The sequence below is a fragment of the Haliotis cracherodii genome, unplaced genomic scaffold (genome assembly GCF_022045235.1).
Source record: "Haliotis cracherodii isolate W230 unplaced genomic scaffold, xgHalCrac1.p SCAF_7, whole genome shotgun sequence".
NCBI classification, from domain to species: domain Eukaryota; kingdom Metazoa; phylum Mollusca; class Gastropoda; order Lepetellida; family Haliotidae; genus Haliotis; species Haliotis cracherodii.
The window spans coordinates 21,393,156-21,416,966 of NW_027266330.1; the positions used below are offsets into that span (position 1 = coordinate 21,393,156).

The 23,811-nt window shown below is 40.3% G+C and overlaps 1 protein-coding gene across 3 annotated transcripts in view; it reads left to right on the forward strand.

Moving 5' to 3' along the window:
- LOC139447305 (postacrosomal sheath WW domain-binding protein-like) overlaps positions 1-23,811 on the forward strand; it is a 31,772-nt gene that overhangs the window by 4,520 nt on the left and 3,441 nt on the right. For 2 of the 3 annotated variants that reach the window (XM_071228607.1, XM_071228605.1), the window contains exons 2-4: positions 11,810-12,112; positions 16,241-16,320; positions 18,755-18,827. In XM_071228607.1, coding sequence (XP_071084708.1) covers positions 11,849-12,112; positions 16,241-16,320; positions 18,755-18,827 — 417 coding nt within the window. In that variant the 5' untranslated portion in view covers positions 11,810-11,848. Of the gene's footprint in view, positions 1-6,830; positions 7,037-11,809; positions 12,113-16,240; positions 16,321-18,754; positions 18,828-23,811 lie in introns of those variants that run through there. The other variant, XM_071228606.1, reaches the window with a different exon arrangement.

Genomic DNA, 23,811 nt, shown 5'->3' on the forward strand with positions numbered 1-23,811 from the left:
ATCCTTCTTGGCATTGTGTTGTTGACGTTTCGTAAGAGGAATTTTATTCCAATATCCATCCTTATGTCTTTGATCTCGTCATGATATGGCTGACTCCGTGAAGATCCAGGAAGAGTAGGTCTTCACCAACCCATTCTTGCCGTTAGAGGCGACTAACGGGATCGGGTGGTCAGGCTCGCTGACTTGGTTGATGTATGTCATCGTATCCCAAAAGACCGATCCAGTCACGACCGATAAGCCCCGCCCACAAGCTGCCGTCCTCGTTTTAGGCGGTAGGGGGGACAACCAGTGGCTATTCGCTATGGCGTCACAGCCGGCGAAACTTGAATGCGCGGGCGATGAATTTGGCTCAAAATGCTTTGTTACCAGTCGTATGTTAAAAAATATCTAAAGAGAGTTATACAGGATGTGTTTTGGGTTCTAGTTTAGTTGTCAAATTGCATATCGGGAGTGAGAATGAGTCATAAGTCCGATGTAATGGTGTATCGGTCAATGAGGAAGTCACCATGGCTGAAAGTTAGAAGCGTGCACTAATTCGAAACACACATGTCAGGCAGAGCTTAATATATTGTCAATTTACAGCATGTCAATAATATGTTATTCATCCAAGGGCGGGGTAACTAGATTTTGTTTTTACTTTCCATGGTAATTAAAGTGTATGGACAGTACTGGAAACCGTAAACAAAAGCACAAGTTACAAATCATGTGGATATCTATAAATAGATTGTCAACAGTTACATTGCCCACGTTGTTTGTCTGGTGCTCTGAGTAAAACCAATATGACCTGAAAGGGATAGAGTTAGTGGGTCTTTCTAATGAATAAACATAAAAGAATAGTTGATGAAATCAAAGCAGTACATTATCTTCCCTCACTGCTACATTGGTTTTTATTATATAATAAATGAATCATAAGATATATTTTATTTGGGCATCTGGAACATGGGGTCGGGCATGTCACCACGATTAATCTAGACCTGCTCAGAGGCTGATATTCAGCCCCAAATCTGCATCAGATGTCAGTAAACTGTCCCTCTTCAAAAGTTTTAACATATCTATGCCATCCTGATTTAATACAGAATGTAAGGAAATAATGTTATTAGTTTTTTTCCCCAATCTGTTTGCCAAGGGCACTTAGTTTGGAATTCTAAATTTAGATAAAAATCCCTGGTCACACTTCCAGAATATTGGACTTAATAAACTGCCAGTATTTAGGTACATGGATGTGAGAACAGTGGAAAACATTGAGAGGATCAAGATAAAATGAGCACCTGTAACTGCCATGGTTATGGCAAATCAATCGGATCCATGTTCCAGAAAAGGGAAACCCGCGATGGCAAAAGTATCTGAAGACAGGGTCTGCAGTACTTCTCATCAATTAATTTGCATTGATAAAATATACAACACAAATTAAAATTCGTATATGATCTTTTATTCAAAAGACTTGTCATGAATCCAAGAATTATTACTGTTAACAACTAAACATGTAAATTAAGTACAACAAATATATCATAAGGAAGAGAATTTATGGATGTTATAAAAATACACACAGACAGGGATTAAGACCAGTTCCTTGTCTAGGATAGTGACTGATTGTCATCCATAATGTCCTAAAGTTGTTCTAAAATTTGGTAAAGTCATATCAAAAGATAAACAAAAACACTTGAAAATATCCTGAAGCCAGCAAATTCACTGTGGAGTAAAAAAATAGCTCATTCTCAACATAATCATAACCAAAACTTGAACAATATGTAAATAACCAGCATCCTTAATAAACACAAGCTCCTGCTCAATTATCAAATATTGACAATTTCCTCAAATCAAGGTAAAGAATTACATTTTGGGTTTAATACATTTCAATATTCACAGTTATATATGAAATGTATAAAGAATTATACAATTTATTCTGTATCAGAATTGATAAGGCACTTGGATAATGCCTGATAAGGGTGTGACAAAGAGATACTGCCTTTGTTTTTACAATCTTGTAATAAGTATCAAGCGCTTTGATGCTGGGAATCACTTTCAACAGTATCTTTTTTTAAATATATTATTTAAAAAGAATTTGTTTAATATTTGTATGTCGTATAGAGAGAACCAACAAGCTAAGTTTTATGCCATCAAACATTTAGTCTTTGTTAGTTAGTGCAATTAAATCATATTTTTTTTAATCTTACTTTTAAACGGCATCAATTAAATGACTTGAATGAATCATTAATAACTTGATTAGATTATAATTTATATCATTACCTGACCATGTTACTCTGAGTTCATAAAAAAACGTGCTATTATAAGTTAAAATCGTTTTTAACAGTTATGTTGTTTCACTAAAATGTATATCAATAAGCTTCCATTACCAGCGAATAACTTATGTTGCAAACAACTCTGAACCAATAATTTGTTTATATGAACTAAGATTTTTTTATTTCAATCTGTAAAAAATATTTCAGTAATTCTCTTCCTCTTCTTTCTAACCTCAAAGGGATGATTCCATTTCACAAGATTAGGATCAGGTAATTCATTACTGCATGGGTCCTGTGTCTTCATATAGATGCTGAAATAGTCAAAGCATGATTTAATGGGAACTTATAGGAATTAAATTGAAAGATTTTTTGGAACGAAAACCATTGACAATGATTATATTTCTATATTTAAAGATTCATTACTGCTAAAGTAATTTGCAATATTATGCTTGAGTAATTTGCGATATTAATAGATAGGCTTATTGTGATTTGTGGGATTTTGTAACTAAATCATATCTAAGAGAAAGGAATACAATTTCCACTAGAATGTACTTCCATGTAAATAATAGTAGATTTCGTTTTGCACTAACCGAAATCAGATCACTGTCATATTTGTTAACAGTGTGTCACGGCCGTCTCGCGTGTCACATTTCAGGAATATGACGTGCTAACTCAATGCCTGATGTTGCCAAAATACATAAATCAAAAAGGATTTTGCAGTTACAAGCATTATCCTTGTTTATAACATGCGTAAAATCATAACTTGCTACTTGTTGACATTTACCCGTATTGAGTATGCACTTTCCGCAAAAGTGCGGAAATTCGTGCAAATTCTCACCTTGGAGCAGACGTGGGTCCCGTGGAAGATGGTGGCGACATTTAACTGATGGTGAGGCCTACCGCACATCTTGATCAGCCTCAAACATTTTTCACCCGACCCTGTGGGTTTGGGTAAAGGTATACATCTAATCCCAGCGATACGTAATGGATATCGCTTGTGAAAATAGCACAAACCGTAGCCACGTCGCTTCTCGGGTGTCGTTTGACCCCGGAAGTAAGTCTGACAAATCCGCAAAGCGCACCCGGCCTTCTGATTTGCTCAAACTGACGCATGCGCCAATTTTGATTGACAGACTGGATCTGTCTACTGCGTGATCGATGCTCATGATGTCAATCACAGGATTGTCTAGTCAAGACTCGATTATTTAGAGACCGCCGTCATATAGCTTAGTAATTGTGAAATATTACCGATGAGAGGTTACATTTTAACTCACTCATCATGTCCCTGAATAGAAATCTTATTTTGTTGATTTGACACGTAAAATGTATTGACTTATTATTTATATATATTACTCAAACAGCTTTGATTGGTCTGCAGCTAATGGTAGATTTGCCACGCAACACAATACAGAAGGACTGCTAACAACCCTGTTGTCTGCGGTCTAAGTACCAACAGAACAAACATACTAGTAGTACTACTTAATAACAGGCCCGAGAAGATCCTGGATAGAATAGCTCTTCAGCAACCCATGCTTGTCGTAAGAGGCGACTAACGGGATCGGGTGGTCAGACTCGCTGACATGGTTGATGCGTGCCGTCGGTCCCATTTGCGTGGTGCTGATTGCTGATGATGTCAATCACTGGATTGTCTGGTCCAGACTCGATTATTTACAGACCGCCGTCATATAGCTGGAATATTGCTGAGTGCGGCGTTAAACAACAAACAAACAAACAAAGAACTTAATAACACTAACGCGGCACAGTTGACAAAGTTGTCCTCGGTGCCTTGCATAGTTTCCTCCCGTTAGGCGTGCTGGACACCAGTGATCGTGGGTTCGAATCCCGAGATACGCCCATATTATGTTCCTAGGTTACCAGCACAATATCCGTGCCGCGTCCTACCAAACGTTAAAAGATGGTACTTGTTGTTACCCTGTCTGGCGCTCGGCATTAAGGGACTAAAACAAGGACTGGTAGGCTCGGAGTCAGTATACTGTGTCTGAGTGGGGTATTCATGTTAAACTGCGGCATGATATCTCACTGAGCTAGCACTATAAATCGGCATCAGTCCCGACTAGTACAAGCAACTACACACACGTGCATGCACGTCGCTATATAAGTGCAATAATCTTGAACGCGACGTTAAACCCAATTTCACCTCACGGGATGTTTAATGGAGGCATTTTTCGTTTTATGGCCATAACGTTATCTGATTTATGAGACCCCAGCAATCTTGTTTCAGGCAACATGGGGTCTCATAAATATGTCTTTGGGTCTCTGTGAAAGTGAACAGTGGCTGACATTCGTTATATTCTATAGATAACTTTAGTTTGAATCAATGACAATTTAACTTCTTCAAAATTGTGTTTCAAAATACATCTAATAACTATAATCTAATGCTTATGACATAAATGGAGGAGTGAGTGAGTGACTGGGTATGGTTGTACGCCTCTTTTACCAATATTGCAGCAATATTACGGCGGGGGACACCAGAAATGGGTTTCACACATTGTACCCATGTCGGTATTCGAACCCGGGTCTTCGGAGTGACGAGCGAACGCTTTAACCACTAGGCTACCCAACCGCCCCGTGAACGGAAGAGAGAGCGGGGTGGGGGCATATGTGACAGAGAAATTAAGCCTCAGTAAGAGAAATGAGAACACAAGACAAGAAAACATCTCAAAGATGGAGTGAAAGGGAGATCCAGGAAGGGGAGAAGAAGGAGAGCGAGTGAGTTGGGTTTAAAGTCGCTCTGAACAGTATTCCAGTTATATCACGGCGTGTCAGCTTAATGTTGGAGGTCTCTGACGTTTACTGCTTTGGTAAAACCCACAAACACGAGAATGATGCTTCCGAACCTAGAAACATAATCGATGTGAACCGGGATACAAACTCACGATCATAGGTTCCTGGCGTATCCAAGGGACGCAACTCTGCACAGCTAATCGAGGCGCCTTAGACCCGTGCCCCGAAAGAGGGTAAGAAAGAGGGGGGGGGGGGGGGGGGGATTTATTGAATCAGGAAAAATAACAACGCTCTGGATTAACATTTACAAAGACAAGCACAGGCGCACATTATGAATTTTAAGGCACTGTTCTACTTGATTTCACTAGTCAGGATATTTCAAATAATAATTCAGACGTTTTAGCCTTCAAACAATAGATTTGGTTATTAACAGAGGATCATGAAGGTATATGTTTTTTCAATTACGAATAAAAACATTGCCAAATATATTTTATTATTATGTTGCCACGTCTTAATACTTTTCCCAAACATTCGGCATTGCGACGTGAATATTTGGGGGGGGGGGGGGGGGAAGCTACCGCATAACATTGCGTTTGATTAAAATGTTTCAGAAATTGTTTGAATTAATTAGATGTCAACGTTTGCTGCTATTCTAGCGCATGTCTCACAGCTGTGTCCGAAGATAGAGACTGTTACGATGATAATCTTCAACATTTTGTATTTACAAAAAAACAATAAAGCTGTGTTTTCTGATTAATATTCTGTTTGATATTAAATTTTAATTTTAATTTCTAAAATCAAATACTCAACGACACCCACATATCAGAAACCCAGAATGCTTAAGTCCTTATCTGTTTAATAAAGGTAAACTGCATTTATGTAGACAGACAGTTTGTCAATATCAGCAGTAAGGTTCTTTCCACAAGAGCACAAACATTTTGAGTTAATCTTTGAGGACGTGGGTAGGTAGGCGCCTCTCGGGGCCATACATGTTAAACATCAACTGTAGTGGGCGTGGGCGCCATTTTGACTTGTGCTCGTCTCGCTGAGTGTCCGCAACGACAAATATACCACGTAGACCAACAGTTTTGTGGTGACGTCAGGTGTGCACTTTACACTGATAACGAAGGTAAAGGAACAAAAAGTCATAAATACTAAATACTCTAGATGTCAAACAACAGGAATGCAAAGTCACAAATGTGCCCGCAGTTAGCAATGGCGGTTACGTAGCTTAGTGGTTGAGATCTCCACTCGTCAGACAGGGTTCGATTCCGCTTTAAGGGTATAAGGTGTGGCGTCCCTATCAGATGTCCCCGGCTGTGATAGGCCTGGACTGTTTCTCAGATAGGTGTAAAATCCTATTCACTTACTCAAAATCGGGCTTGCCTTTCCCTTTGACACATCTGTTTAACACCAGCGCATCGAATCTCAATTGCTCGGATAGATGCTCATGATGTCAATCACAGGACTGTCTGGCACAGACTTGATTAGTTACAGACCGCCGTCATATAGCTGGAATATCGCTGAGTGCGGCGTTAAACAACCAACATCACTGTATTTGTCACGCTATGTGACAGTGTACATGTACGGATCTCTATTTTATATGCGCATCAGTTTAATCTCTTCCCGTTCTCCAGCTTCACAAACACCAGTCATTATGAGTCAGTGCAGATATTCAGAACAGCAAGGCCATTGAGCGTGTCTAAATACGGGAAGCCAGTATAAATATGAATGGAAATGAATCCGAATCAACGCATATTTCGTCACAACACATCATTCTTTGTACGTGCTGGACGCATTGAGTGTCAAGCAGTACTGTATGGGGTCGGCGGTTGGGTGTGGTCGTCGTGAAAACTGTCAGGACAAGTGGACATTGTGTACACTTAGGACGTCGGATAAATCCATGCAGCTTTGCAAAACAGGTCATGTGCAATTTGCGTATCTAACCATGTGACTTCAAGGCTCACCGAGCAGGTGTCAACTCGCAAGCCGCATTGAACGTATTCTCACAACGACAACTTATAGCAGGCCACAAACAAGTGCATCATACAGTAAGTCTGCAGTTAAAACATAGTTGCTATTGTTCTCTCAAACACTGTTGGCTGTATTGTGTCAGACGAGCGTCGACATTGTGCTCGGAATTGCCTGCTACGAGCTGTAATCTAGGTCGCGATGTCCTCTAAAAAGATATTTAAGCGTGTCTGGATATTATCAGCAGGTAAATTTGTTTGGTGGGAGTTCAGATATGTTACATTTCAGCCGCATGGACGACGAGTATGGCCTGAAGAAATGAATAATCCAATCGTAAAAAGACACCCGAGGATTTTAATGTTAATATATTTCATTAGGATATTAACAAGATTGAATACAAAGAAACTGTTTATTACCGTGTCGCTAAATATTTTAAGACTGTTGGTTTATACGGACAACTAAGCCATTTTGACTTTAGGGCAGTGTTTCTCTAAAGATATTCCGAAACCTCCCCACTTATGAAACATGGGTAATGTTACCAGAACCTTTCAATATGAAGCAACATGATCACCTATCAATGTGTAGCAACATGATCACCTGTAAAGATGTAGAATCATGATCACCTATCAATATGTAGCATCATGATCACTTATCAATGTTTAGCAGCATGATCACCTATCTCTCTGCAGCAGCATGATCACCTATCTCTCTGCAGCATCATGATCACCTATCAGTCTGTAGCATCATGATCACCTATCAGTCTGTAGCATCATGATCACCTATCACTCTGTAACATCATGATCACCTATCACTCTGTAGCATCATGATCACCTATCAGTCTGTAGCATCATAATCACCTATCAATATGTAGCATCATGATCACCTATCACTCTGTAGCATCATGATCACCTATCACTCTGTAGCATCATGATCACTATCAATCTGTGGCATCATGATCACCTATCAATATGTAGCATCATGATCACCTATCAATATGTAGCATCATGATCACTATCACTCTGTAGCATCATGATCACCTATCACTCTGTAGCATCATGATCACCTATCACTCTGTAGCATCATGATCACCTATCACTCTGTAGCATCATGATCACCTATCACTCTGTAGCATCATGATCACCTATCTATCTGTAGCATCATGATCACCTATCACTCTGTAGCATCATGATCACCTATCACTCTGTAGCATCATGATCACCTATCACTCTGTAGCATCATGATCACCTATCAATCTGTAGCATCATGATCACCTATCACTCTGTAGCATCATGATCACCTATCACTCTGTAGCATCATGATCACCTATCTATCTGTAGCATCATGATCACCTATCACTCTGTAGCATCATGATCACCTATCACTCTGTAGCATCATGATCACCTATCACTCTGTAGCATCATGATCACCTATCTATCTGTAGCATCATGATCACCTATCACTCTGTAGCATCATGATCACCTATCAATCTGTAGCATCATGATCACCTATCACTCTGTAGCATCATGATCACCTATCACTCTGTAGCATCATGATCACCTATCTATCTGTAGCATCATGATCACCTATCACTCTGTAGCATCATGATCACCTATCACTCTGTAGCATCATGATCACCTATCACTCTGTAGCATCATGATCACCTATCAATCTGTAGCATCGTGATCACCTATCAATCTGTAGCATCATGATCACCTATCAATCTGTAGCATCATGATCACCTATCACTCTGTAGCATCATGATCACCTATCACTCTGTAGCATCATGATCACCTATCACTCTGTAGCATCATGATCACCTATCAATCTGTAGCATCATGATCACCTATCACTCTGTAGCATCATGATCACCTATCACTCTGTAGCATCATGATCACCTATCACTCTGTAGCATCATGCTCACTATCAATCTGTAGCATCATGATCACCTATCAATCTGTAGCATCATGATCACCTATCACTCTGTAGCATCATGATCACTTATCAATCTGTAGCATCAATATCACTTATCAATCTGTAGCATCGTGATCACCTATCTATATGTAGCATCATGATCACTTATCACTCTGTAGCATCATGATCACCTATCAATCTGTAGCATCATGATCACCTATCAATCTGTAGCATCATGATCACCTATCTCTCTGCAGCATCATGATCACTTATCACTCTGTAGCATCATGATCACCTATCAGTCTGTAGCATCGTGATCACCTATCTATATGTAGCATCATGATCACCTATCTATATGCAGCACCATGATCACTATCAATCTGTAGCATCATGATCACTATCAATCTGTAGCATCATGATCACCTATCACTCTGTAGCATCATGATCACTTATCACTCTGTAGCATCATGATCACCTATCAGTCTGTAGCATCGTGATCACCTATCTATATGTAGCATCATGATCACCTATCAATCTGTAGCATCATGATCACCTATCTATTTGCAGCATCATGATCACTTATCACTCTGTAGCATCATGATCACCTATCTATATGCAGCATCATGATCACTTATCACTCTGTAGCATCATGATCACCTATCAGTCTGTAGCATCATGATCACCTATCACTCTGTAGCATCGTGATCACCTATCTATATGCAGCATCATGATCACTTATCACTCTGTAGCATCGTGATCACCTATCTATCTGTAGCATCATGATTACCTATCAATCTGAAGCATCATGATCACCTATCAATATGTAGCATCATGATCACCTATCACTCTGTAGCACCATGATCACTATCAATCTGTAGCATCATGATCACTATCAATCTGTAGCATCATGATCACCTATCACTCTGTAGCATCATGATCACCTATCAATCTGTAGCATCATGATCACCTATCACTCTGTAGCATCATGATCACCTATCAATCTGTAGCACCATGATCACTATCAATCTGTAGCATCATGATCACTATCAATCTGTAGCATCATGATCACCTATCACTCTGTAGCATCATGATCACCTATCAATCTGTAGCATCATGATCACCTATCACTCTGTAGCATCATGATCACCTATCAATCTGTAGCATCATGATCACCTATCACTCTGTAGCATCATGATCACCTATCAATCTGTAGCATCATGATCACCTATCACTCTGTAGCATCATGATCACCTATCACTCTGTAGCATCGTGATCACCTATCTATCTGTAGCATCATGATCACCTATCAATCTGTAGCATCATGATCACTATCAATCTGTAGCATCATGATCACCTTTCACTCTGTAGCACCATGATCACTATCAATCTGTAGCATCATGATCACTATCAATCTGTAGCATCATGATCACCTATCACTCTGTAGCATCATGATCACTTTTCAATATGTAGCATCGTGATCACCTATCAATATGTAGCATCATGATCACCTATCAATATGTAGCAATATGTTGATGTACTGTATGGATACAGTGACGCAATGCTCTCCTACGATGTATGACAATGATGTAATGTATGGACACAGTGTCGTAGTGCTATCCTACGATGTATGACAATGATGTACTGTGTGAATACAGTGTCGTAGTGCTCCCCTACGATGTATGGCAATGATGTACTGTGTGAATACAGTGTCGTAGTGCTCCCCTACGATGTATGGCAATGATGTACTGTGTGAATACAGTGTCGTAGTGCTTCCCTACGATGTATGACAATGATGTACTGTGTGAATACAGTGTCGTAATGCTCTCCTACAATGTATGACAATGATGAACTGTATGGACACAGTGTCGTAGTGCTCTCCTACGATGTATGACGATGATGTAATGTATGGACACAGTGTCGTAATGCTCTCCTACAATGTATGACAATGATGTAATGTATGGACACAGTGTCGTAGTGCTCTCCTACAATGTGTGACAATGATGTACTGTATGGACACAGTGTCGTACTGCTATCCTACGATGTATGACAATGATGTACTGTATGGATACAGTGTCGTAGTTCTCCCCTACTTTGTATGACAATGATGTACTGTATGGTCACAGTGTCCTACTGCTATCCTACGATGTATGACAATGATGTACTGTGTGAATACAGTGTCGTAGTGCTCCCCTACGATGTATGGCAATTATGTACTGTGTGAATACAGTGTCGTAGTGCTCCCCTACGATGTATGGCAATTATGTACTGTGTGAATACAGTGTCTAGTGCTCCCCTACGATGTATGGCAATGATGTACTGTGTGAATACAGTGTATGTATAAGTGTCTGTCCGTGAACCTTGCTCACTGCGCCTTGACCCCTCTCAAGCACACTTAACCTCGCCACACTTCTTTTAAATTGGCGATATCGTCAAATGATATCATTGTTATGATCATTTCTTTATCGATTCTAACCACTTGGACATTGGCGGAGTACACGAACAGCTGTATCCTTTTTAAGGCTTGGTAGTCAGTGGCTGCCTATATAGGCAGCTAAAAGTTGGAGCATCACCTGATGAAGGAGTAATAAGTAGCCCTGAAACGTTGAGTCAGTATAATAAAGAAATTGTTATTCATCTTAGTCCTTTTCATAACTGACAGCCAATACAAGTGATGCTTAAAACGCATGTAAACAGTGAGTGAGGGAGGGAGATACAGTGTTATTTTTGTGTTATTTTCTTGATAGCTTTTCAACACGCTCGCGTCCGGCACTTACATGTAGGTCCAATAAAGCAGACAGGTGTTGCTTTCGTGGACAGCACACCCCGTATGTGAAAGAAAATACTAAATGCCTTTGTGTATTACAAAAACACAACTAAAATAAATAATGCTGAAAAATGATAAAAAATTGTGTGCACTCATGCGACGCTTTTTTGTTTTGCAGGTGAATTCTTTAAAGTTTCCCTGAACTATCTCATCAAAGATGGCGACAAATCCACCTCCTTATCAACCACTTCCCCCTCAAGGGGTAGCACAGGGCTATGTAGCACCCCCACCGGAATATGATTCCCCCCCTAAAGGGTCGGCACCACCCCCTCAAGGATATGGACAATCACCTCAGGGATATGGACCACCACCCCAGGGATACGGACCACCACCCCAAGGATACGGACCACCACCCCAAGGATACGGACCACCACCCCAAGGATACGGGCCACCCCAGCCCTACCCTTACGCCCCTCCCCAGGTAACACACTGTCAAATATTGTGAGCTGTTTGATGTACTTGTATTAATTTTAATATTCTTGTATCACAGCATCTTAAGGTTCAATGTACACTACAATGTTCCAATAAATTCCCTACTTTCTTGTAGGGACATGTTCTTTGAGCAGTAGTGTATCTAAGTAGATGTTTCTGCGTTTCAACCGTCATACCAGGGCTCAAATGCACAAAACGATCTTAGCGCTAAGACTATCGTAAGCCTATGTTAATGTATGGGGGTTAAGATCATCTTAGCGCTAAGATCGCTTTGTGCAAGTGGGTCCAGGTCTTTACGTATCTGTAGTATGACTGGCTCGGGGTTTTTTCTTCTAAGTCTCGGGGAAAATCGTAGTATGCATTTTCGCTGATTTATTTTTTCTCTGACATTAAGGTGATCTTCATTGAAAAAGTAACCGCAACCTTTTAAAGAAACTCGCTTCTCATTGGCCAATTTCTCTATTTGATTGCAAAAAATGATCGTAACAAAACGCAAGGGGATATTTCTATTCTACAACCTTGCTTAAGTGTTTCAGTGTAGAAAACGTCAGTGATTGGTTGGTCAGCAATAATGACCCCGGATTAGCGGAGAAATTTACATTTTTCACCGATTGATTTTTGGTTTGTTGTTACGTCGCAATAAGCAACATTCCAGCTATATAACGGCGGTCTGTAAATAATCGAATCTGGCTCAGACAATCCAGTGATTTACATCATGAGCAACGATCCACGCAATTGGATTTCACAAATTGTTCTTTTTACGACATATACTTATGCACAGGGCTCTCTTTACGAGAGTAATGAGTTTATTAAATTTTTGGCTTAAAAATGCATCATTGTTTTTTTTGGAAATTAGTGAAGAGAACTCCAGCATTCGTCTTTTCCGTTCGTTTCTTTTCCATTTTAGTAAAATATTGTGTGCATCTAACCATGACTTGTGTTTTGAATATACAGATTCTACATTGTTCAGTACACTCTCCGTTATCCTGTGTAGAATACCTCAATGTTATGTTGATAGATACCCTCGACCTATTCGCTACCATTGCTTCGTTATAAGTCCGATTGGAAAGACTCCACTCTAAAGTAGCCATCCTATGAACTTCATGCATGGCTCTCTCTTTCTTCATGTTGTGAACCATGTCCAACATGATTCAGATAGGGGTGTCACAAGCCATTAGTCAGTAACATTTAGGGCCTTTAGTCTGTAGTCAGTATATGTACAGCTTTCGCCATTGTCAGAGAAAACGTCGAGTACCGTCATCTACAATGCAAAATCTATGCGAATGCGGATCGTTAGTCAGGGGGGAAACACGGGGACATCCGGTTCTGCTTTCGTTTCTTTACTGTAATTCGTGTTTTGCAAATACCCAAACACTGACTGCTTTTGTTGTGTTGTAAGATCTACAGGGATCCCCGTTATCTCGAACCTAACGGGACCGTGCTGTAACTTCGAGATATCCGGATATTCGAGATAACCAGGCATGAACACTCAGACAGATCAAGTGACAGTATTATAGATACATAGCATATACAAGAAATTAAGAACACAACGTGTGTATGACATGACAATTTTTTTATAATTTATTTTATGATTATCAATAATTGCGACAAATTATGTACGTGTCCCTTATTAGGCATAGCAGCAATCACTATTTAGTCTATCCACCTGGCAAAACAACAAAGTGCCACACTCGCTTCGAGCTAGTTTAATCACAGCTTGAATATTCTAAGTAGCATCACACAGCTTTTGATTCCTTTAATCTGACTTGATTTGGACTTTTTGATGTAACCTGGAACTACCGCCATGTTTTTACTCATGTCTACTCGCGATATTGTATTTGAAAATAAATTAAAGATTACCATCACAATTAGATCAAAAGATAAGTACATAAGTGGCTGAAGAATTGGTTTAAATTGCTCTGTATATTTACAGCGATGTTGGTTGTGTGGAGAAAGAAAAGTACATACTAGACATACTTGTGTTTCTCAAATCTGAAAATGGGCAACTTCGAGATAAAGTTCTTTGGTCAGATCAAAGATGGTACCCAGTGCAAGTTTCGAGAAAGCATGTATTTTTATCTCGAATTCGAGATAAGCGGGCAAATATATATATATTTATATTGTGAGATGCTCGGGATCGAAGAATAGGTTCGCGATAACGGGGTTTGAGATAACTAAGTTCGACTATAGTTATATACGACTTTTACTTGATTTTAGCATGCTTATGACAAACAAATAAATTCTAATTTACGCTAAGCATATTTGTTGTAATGAAATTTGACTAATCTCATATGAATGATAGCGTTTTTAGTTGCTTTACACCAAACAGTATACCCCATATACACCTGGATGAGGTGAAATAGGTTTTATCGTCGCGTTCTCGACTATTGCACTTATGTAGCGAGTTGCATGCACGTTTTACGCTCGTCTGCATGTACTAGCACGGAACAGTTTTGTTGCTAGCCAACTGAGATACCATGCCACAGTTGTATATGTTCATCGAGCTCAGATACATACTGACACAGAGTCGACAAGACCTTGTCTTATCACTTTAATGCTGAATGTCAGGCAGGGTAACGCTAGAAACTTGCGCCTGGTTAGCAAAGTGACTTTCCTGGCCGTATCTCCTGTCGGCCCTGAATATTCATTCCGACGTGAAATAATAATAAAAAGATTTCTCAATTTTCCCCGCCGCTGTGAAAAGTTATGCAACCATATATACTCCTGCTACGTGGCACTCATGAAAATGGGGGGCACGGGTGGCCCAGTCGTCTATGGCGCTGCGATTCGCTGTGCAGAGTTGCGTCCATTGGGCACGCCAGAAACCTATGATTGTGGGTTCGAATCCCGGTTCGCCCCGATTATGTTTCTAGGTTTGTCAGCACCATACCCGTGCTCGTGGGTTTCACCGAAGTGGTAAACGTCTGAGACCTGCATCACTTCGGGCTTTCCTCCCACATTAAGCTGACACGCCGCGATATAACTGGAATAATGTTAAAAGCGGCGTTAAACCAAACTCACTCACTAAATCAATCACTCACTCATGAAAATCCCAGGTCAGCTTGATCTTTTATTCGATCCATATATAAAAAATCAATTCCGAAACAAAACTGGTAACATGTGTTCTAAACTTTGAAATGTCATAAAATATGTTATACAATCAGTGAAAAACAGTTCCTTATTTTTAAAATAATACTTTTCTCCAGCTACAATTTAATGTATAACAGTTATCTGATTCGATGTGTGAAAAAAGCGCTCGTTTTGATTGGTTGGTGTGTTAAGCTCATGAACGCGATGCATCCTGTGCTCAACTGGTGAGAGAGAGATGGAGATGGTGACGTCACTTCCGAATCGAAACGAAACGAGGCTGTCAAGTCAAGTCAAAGTCAAAGACGTTTATTGTATCAAAGGCCATCGGCCCATATACAAGTTCAGATAAATACAGTGGGTGAGAATTTACAGACTGGGAGATACAACAAAAATTATAAAAATAAAACATTCATTTAACAATCGGTGATAATCATGAGGACTTTCTAGGGTAAGGTAATTAAAATTCTGAATTTCCACTCAACGTGTTATTTCGTAGTTCCATCCCATGTTTTACAAATAAAGACAGTTTAAACATTACGTCGGCATCATTCGATGACAAAATAGAAACAAACGCTATTCTACTCGTCTTAGATAAGAAACATTCTGGTATATATTTAGTACGTAGTTCTGCTTAATAAGGACATTCAAAGGTAAAATGTATTTCGTCCTCTATAGCTGAGTTACAGAATGGACAACTTTTTTTGTATTCTTTCAAGTGATATATTCCGTCCATAATTAATCATAAGTTTTGACAAGCCAAGTCTGTATTATATATATATATATATATTTCTTAGGTGACTATTTGTTAAAACTGATAGATATTTTTCTGGCTCTAATAAAGTCTTAAATGTTCTGTACAAATCATAACGTGAACTGTTTTCCAAGTTGAATATATAGGTCAAGGTTATTTATATTAATAGATGGAGTTATAACGCACTAGATAGTCGAGGATAGTCGAAGATGGATGTATCGTTTTAATGTTTCAGACATTGATAGATACCCTGACATTGTCACGTCGATTTTTCAGATGATGCAGCAGTCAAGTACAAACGTCGTTGTTGTCGGCGGTGGCGCTACGTCACAGACTGTGGTCGTGCAACAGAGAGAGTAAGTACCTGTGTGTTAAGCACACTTTACCTCTTCGTCTCTTTGCAATCACAATCAAAACGAGGGCTTTTTTCACACATCGAATCAGATAACTGTTATACATTAAATTGTAGCTGGAGAAAAGTATTATTTTAAAAATAAGGAACTGTTTTTCACTGATTGTATAACATATTTTATGACATTTCAAAGTTTAGAACACTTGTTACCAGTTTTGTTTCGGAATTGATTTTTTTATAAATGGAGCGAATAAAAGATCAAGCTGACCTGGGATTTTCATGAGTGAGTGATTGATTTAGTGAGTGAGTTTGGTTTAACGCCGCTTTTAACATTATTCCAGTTATATCACGGCGTGTCGGCTTAAAGTGGGAGGAAAGCCCGAAGTGATGCAGGTCTCAGACGTTTACCACTTTGGTGAAACCAACGAGCTCAGATTGGTTTCGACAAAGAATTATATTTTTATCAAAAACTCTTCACAAAGAGAATTTTGCACAACACCTCCACCCAATGGTGAACTTCTCCATGCATACAGATTATTTGCTGTGAAACTGAATTTAAAATCAATAACATTTTAAACATATTTTTAAATATATTTTGTGGTTTTTTTCCAATTTACCACCGGACATGAACCGATGATGTGTTTGTTTGGACGATTCTGAATTTCCCTCCCCCTAATTAACAGTAGTTAGTACACACCACAAATAATAATTATCAGCAGAAGAAATACGTTTCTTCTGCTGACGTCACTTCCTGTTGGTGCATTTTCTTCTATTTCTTTTGATTACATAATGTATAGTTTATAGACTTTCTGGTGACGTTGTATTACGGGAATAAAGGCTATAACTATTATTCTAATTTTGTGGTGTGTTGATAACGTAGGTTTCAGTAAATTGTTTTTGTCTGTTTTGCATTTTTATAAACGATTGGATTAATGTTATTGAGTTATTTCTTCTCGTTTAATAACCCGGATATAGCTATCACTTAATACAGGCTCCCGTGATATACCGCTGATTCAGTGAGACATACTATCACACCTTCAGTCATTTTGAACGCAATGTTCAGAAGAAATAACATTTCAAACTATATTGTACGAGGAATAAAATATCCTGATAATATGTCTTATCTTAGAAGGGGACACGGGTGGCCCAGTCGTCTAAGGCGCCGCGATTCGCTGTGCAGAGTTGCGTCCCTTGTGCACGCCAGAAACCTATGATTGTGGGTTTGAATCCCGGTTCGCCCCGATTATGTTTCTAGGTTTGTCAGCATCATACCCGTCCGAGACCTGCAACGCTCGTCTGCATGTACTAGCACGTAACAGTTTTGTTGCTAGCCAACTGAGATACCATGCTACAGTTGTATATGTTCATCGAGCTCAGATACATACTGACACAGAGTCGACAAGACCTTGTCTTATCACTTTAATGCTGAATGTCAGGCAGGGTAACGCTAGAAACTTGCGCCTGGTTAGCAAAGTGACTTTCCTGGCCGTATCTCCTGTCGGCCCTGAATATTCATTCCGACGTGAAATAATAATAAAAAGATTTCTCAATTTTCCCCGCCGCTGTGAAAAGTTATGCTACCATATATACTCCTGCTACGTGGCACTCATGAAAATGGGGGGCACGGGTGGCCCAGTCGTCTATGGCGCTGCGATTCGCTGTGCAGAGTTGCGTCCCTTGGGCATGCCAGAAACCTATGATTGTGGGTTCGAATCCCGGTTCGCCCCAATTATGTTTCTAGGTTTGTCAGCACCATACCCGTGCTCGTGGGTTTCACCGAAGTGGTAAACGTCTGAGACCTGCATCACTTCGGGCTTTCCTCCCACATTAAGCTGACACGCCGTGATATAACTGAAAAACTGTTAAAAGCGGCGTTAAACCAAACTCACTCACTCACTCACTCACTCTTATCTCAGAAACATCTTTAACGATGTCCTTTGAATTATCTTTAAATATTTCTACCACCACCACCGTCATATAGCTGGAATATTGCTGAGTGCGGCGTAAAATAACAAAGAAATAAACTCTACTATTATGGCATATAACCATTTGTATGTATTGAACAGGACAGAGACAGAACGGCAGTTGACGAAAGAAATGGGTTTCATACATATTTTTTAGGTAACATGCTGGTGGTAATATACTTTCGATTTTGGAAAAAAACAACATCTGAAATCATTGTCTAAGTGTGTAAAACACAGTACGTCGCACACAGATGTATCTTTTTCGTTCAAGTGCGCGTTAGACATATAATTCAGATATTTAGATCTCGCAAAGATTTATTGCTAGACGACGTGTCACTTCGGATAGCCTCGATTTGGGATTAAGAAACGAGTTGATCGATGATATCAGCCAGTGGTCTCCTTCAATTAAAGCGTATGCTAGCAGCACGTTTTCAGGGATGATGAAGGATACTGATGTTGTCGCTCTTCTTCCAGAACCGTCAACCACTGTCTTCACTGCTGTATTTCCATATTCTTCCCGCCGTGGCTTTTTGTCTGGATGTGTCTGGTAAGTGAGGGTGTGGGGGATTTCACCTCGACCACGGCGTGTTCGTTTAAAGTGGTAGGAAAGCTCAAATCAAATGAATTCAGTCGAAGACGTCTACCACTTTGACGAAACCAACGGCCATGGGTACGGCGCTGACAGAAATGGCGATCTGCATACCTTGGCAAGCTCCTCACTGTGATAGCCCATTCGCGGAGCTCTCTTTAATATCGCTGCTACCAGTCAAAATTCCCTACAGTGATAGGTGGTCACAACCATGCATGGAGTTGAACTCGCAACCGACTGACCGTTGTGTTTACAAACAAGTTATGGCTGCCTTGACGCCGAATACTCTTACCCCAGCTAAATTATTTTCTTTGTTTTACAATTTGAATTTCTGTTTCATAACAGCTTTCATAAAATGGATATAGTAAAAATGTAAGGTGGAAGTTGGTTGATTTTCCGTTCGTCTGCAATCTGGAACCAATCCGATCAAACAAATTCTTCTGGGAAATATGGTCAGTCGTATACCCTTTAAAAAATAACGGTATTTGGCATTCCTAAAGACATAAACAAAAGTAGAAACGTTACTACATTTGGGGTTAGAGGACAAATTTCAAGACTCTTGTAATGGCCGCGCCCACACAGCGATGTTACCGAGAATGTAACGAAAGTGTCACGCGCTGGGAAGGAGCTTGCATCCCTTGGCAGCAAAGGGACGCAACTCTGCTTCGAGTAATGCGACTCCTTGGGTGCCGGTCAGGGTTCAGATTCAGTGATTCAACTGTTTAACCTCATGCATATATGTATAGGTAGTTTCCTTGACTGAAATATCACAAAAATGACCAGGTAAACTAAAGTGGGAAGTGATAAATAGAAACATATTGCCAAGTCTTTTCGACTTTGTTCCGGGTCGTTTACCGTGTTATATGATCAGGAAAGATTGTTTTTGACCTGCACATTGGTCATTGTGTCAACGGGCCATTGTTCCCTCCAGCACATGTTATTGTGCCACACGGCCATTGTGCCAACAAGTCATTGTACGCTTGTGCAAAGGTCAATGTGCATACATTGCATTGTACCCTCGTGGTAAGGTCATCGTGCTCAGGTCATCGTGCTCACTGGTCATCGGACACTCGTATACAGGTCATTGTGCCGATGTGTGCCATATTGTGCCCAAAGATAATTCATGTCCCTGCATGACATCGTGTCACACTGCCTTCATACACTTACCACTGGGTCTACATATCACTGTGACTTCATACACTTACCATTGGGACTACATATCACTGTGTCTTCATACACTTACCATTGGGACTACATATCACTGTGCCTTCATACACTTACCATTTGGGCTACATATCACCGTGTCTTCATACACTTACCATTGGGACTACATATCACTGTGCCTGCATACACTAACCATTGGGACTACATATCACTGTGCCGACATACACTTACCATTGGGACTACATATCACTGTGCCGACATACACTTACCACTGGGACTACATATCACTGTGCCTTCATACACTTACCACTGGGTCTACATATCACTGTGACTTCATACACTTACCATTGGGACTACATATCACTGTGACTTCATACACTTACCATTGGGACTACATATCACTGTGACTTCATACACTTACCATTGGGACTACATATCACTGTGCCTTCATACACTTACCACTAGGACTACATATCACTGTGACTTCATACACTTACCACTAGGACTACATATCACTGTGACTTCATACACTTACCATTGGGACTACATATCACTGTGCCTTCATACACTTACCACTAGGACTACATATCACTGTGACTTCATACACTTACCACTAGGACTACATATCACTGTGACTTCATACACTTACCATTGGGACTACATATCACTGTGCCTTCATACACTTACCATTGGGACTACATATCACTGTGCCTTCATACACTTACCACTAGGACTACATATCACTGTGACTTCATACACTTACCACTAGGACTACATATCACTGTGCCTTCATACACTTACCATTGGGTCTACATATCACTGTGACTTCATACACTTACCATTGGGACTACATATCACTGTGCCTTCATACACTTACCACTAGGACTACATATCACTGTGCCTTCATACACTTACCACTGGGTCTACATATCACTGTGCCTTCATACACATACCACTGGGACTACATATCACTGTGCCTTCATACACTTACCATTGGGACTACATATCACTGTGCCTTCATACACTTACCATTGGGGCTACATATCACTGTGCCTTCATACACTAACCACTGGGTCTACATATCACTGTGACTTCATACACTTACCACTGGGTCTACATATCACTGTGCCTTCATACACTTACCATTGGGACTACATATCACTGTGCCTTCATACACTTACCATTGGGACTACATATCACTGTGCCTTCATACACTTACCATTGGGTCTACATATCACTGTGACTTCATACACTTACCATTGGGACTACATATCACTGTGACTTTATACACTTACCATTGGGTCTACATATCACTGTGACTTCATACACTTACCACTGGGTCTACATATCACTGTGCCTTCATACACTTACCACTAGGACTACATATCACTGTGCCTTCATACACTTACCACTGGGACTACATATCACTGTGCCTTCATACACTTACCACTGGGTCTACATATCACTGTGACTTCATACACTTACCACTGGGACTACATATCACTGTGCCTTCATACACTTACCACTGGGTCTACATATCACTGTGCCTTCATACACTTACCACTGGGACTACATATCACTGTGACTTCATACACTTACCATTGGGACTACATATCACCGTGTCTTCATACACTTACCATTGGGTCTACATATCACTGTGCCTTCATACACTTACCATTTGGGCTACATATCACTGTGAATTCATATACTTACCACTGGGACTACATATCACTGTGCCTTCATATACTTACCACTGGGTCTACATATCACTGTGCGTTCATACACTAACCACTGGGTCTACATATCACTGTGACTTCATACACTTACCATTGGGACTACATATCACTGTGACTTCATACACTTACCATTGGATCTACATATCACTGTGACTTCATACACTTACCATTGGGACTACATATCACTGTGACTTCATACACTTACCATTGGGACTACATATCACTGTGACTTCATACACTTACCACTGGGACTACATATCACTGTGACTTCATACACTTAACATTGGGTCTACATATCACTGTGCCTTCATACACTTACCACTAGGTCTACATATCACTGTGCCTTCATACACTTACCATTGGGACTACATATCACTGTGACTTCATACACTTACCATTGGGACTACATATCACTGTGACTTCATACACTTACCATTGGGACTACATATCACGTCTACATATCACTGTGTCTACATATCACTGTGCCCTTATACGCTTACCACTGGGACTACATATCACTGTGACTTCATACACTTACCACTGGGTCTACATATCACTGTGACTTCATACACTTACCATTGGGACTACATATCACTGTGCCTTCATACACTTACCATTGGGACTACATATCACTGTGCCTTCATACACATACCATTGGGACTACATATCACTGTGCCTTCATACACTTACCATTGGGACTACATATCACTGTGCCTTCATACACTTACCATTGGGACTACATATCACTGTGCCTACATACACTGACCATTGGGACTACATATCACTGTGCCTTCATACACATACCATTGGGACTACATTTCACTCTGACTTCATACACTTACCACTGGGTCTACATATCACTGTGCCTTCATACACATACCATTGGGACTACATATCACTGTGCCTTCATACACTTACCACTGGGTCTACATATCACTGTGCCTTCATACACTTACCACTGAGACTACATATCACTGTGACTTCACACACTTACCACTGGGTCTACATATCACTGTGACTTCATACACTTACCATTGGGTCTACATATCATTGTGCCTTCATACACTTACCACTGGGACTACATATCACTGTGACTTCATACACTTACCATTGGGTCTACATATCACTGTGCCTTCATACACTTACCACTGGGTCTACATATCACTGTGACTTCATACACATACCACTGGGACTACATATCACTGTGCCTTCATACACTTACCATTGGGACTACATATCACTGTGCCTTCATACACTTACCATTGGGTCTACATATCACTGTGCCTTCATACACTAACCATTGGGTCTACATATCACTGTGACTTCATACACTTACCATTGGGACTACATATCACTGTGCCTTCATACACTTACCACTGGGTCTACATATCACTGTGCCTTCATACACTTACCACTGGGTCTACATATCACTGTGACTTCATACACTTACCATTGGGACTACATATCACTGTGCCTTCATACACTTACCACTGGGTCTACATATCACTGTGCCTTCATACACTAACCATTGGGTCTACATATCACTGTGACTTCATACACTTACCATTGGGACTACATATCACTGTGCCTTCATACACTTACCACTGGGACTACATATCACTGTGCCTTCATACACTTACCATTGGGACTACATATCACTGTGCCTTCATACACTTACCACTGGGTCTACATATCACTGTGCCTTCGTACACTTAGAACTGGTCTTCAGCAACACATACGTGTCGTTAGAGGTGACTAAAGGGATCGGGTGGTCAGGCTCGTTGAGTCGGTTAATGCATGTCATTGTATCTCATTCTCGTTGACCGATGCTCATGATGTCAATCACTGGATTGTCTGGTCCAGACTCGATAATTTACAGACCGCCGTCATATAGCTGGAACATTGCTGAGTGCGGCGTTAAACAACAAACAAACATGCCATTGTGCATTCATACACGTATCATTCTGACTACATGCGATTGTGCATGCAGGTATTTTCACAACACACACACACACACACACATCATTTACACAGTAATAAGT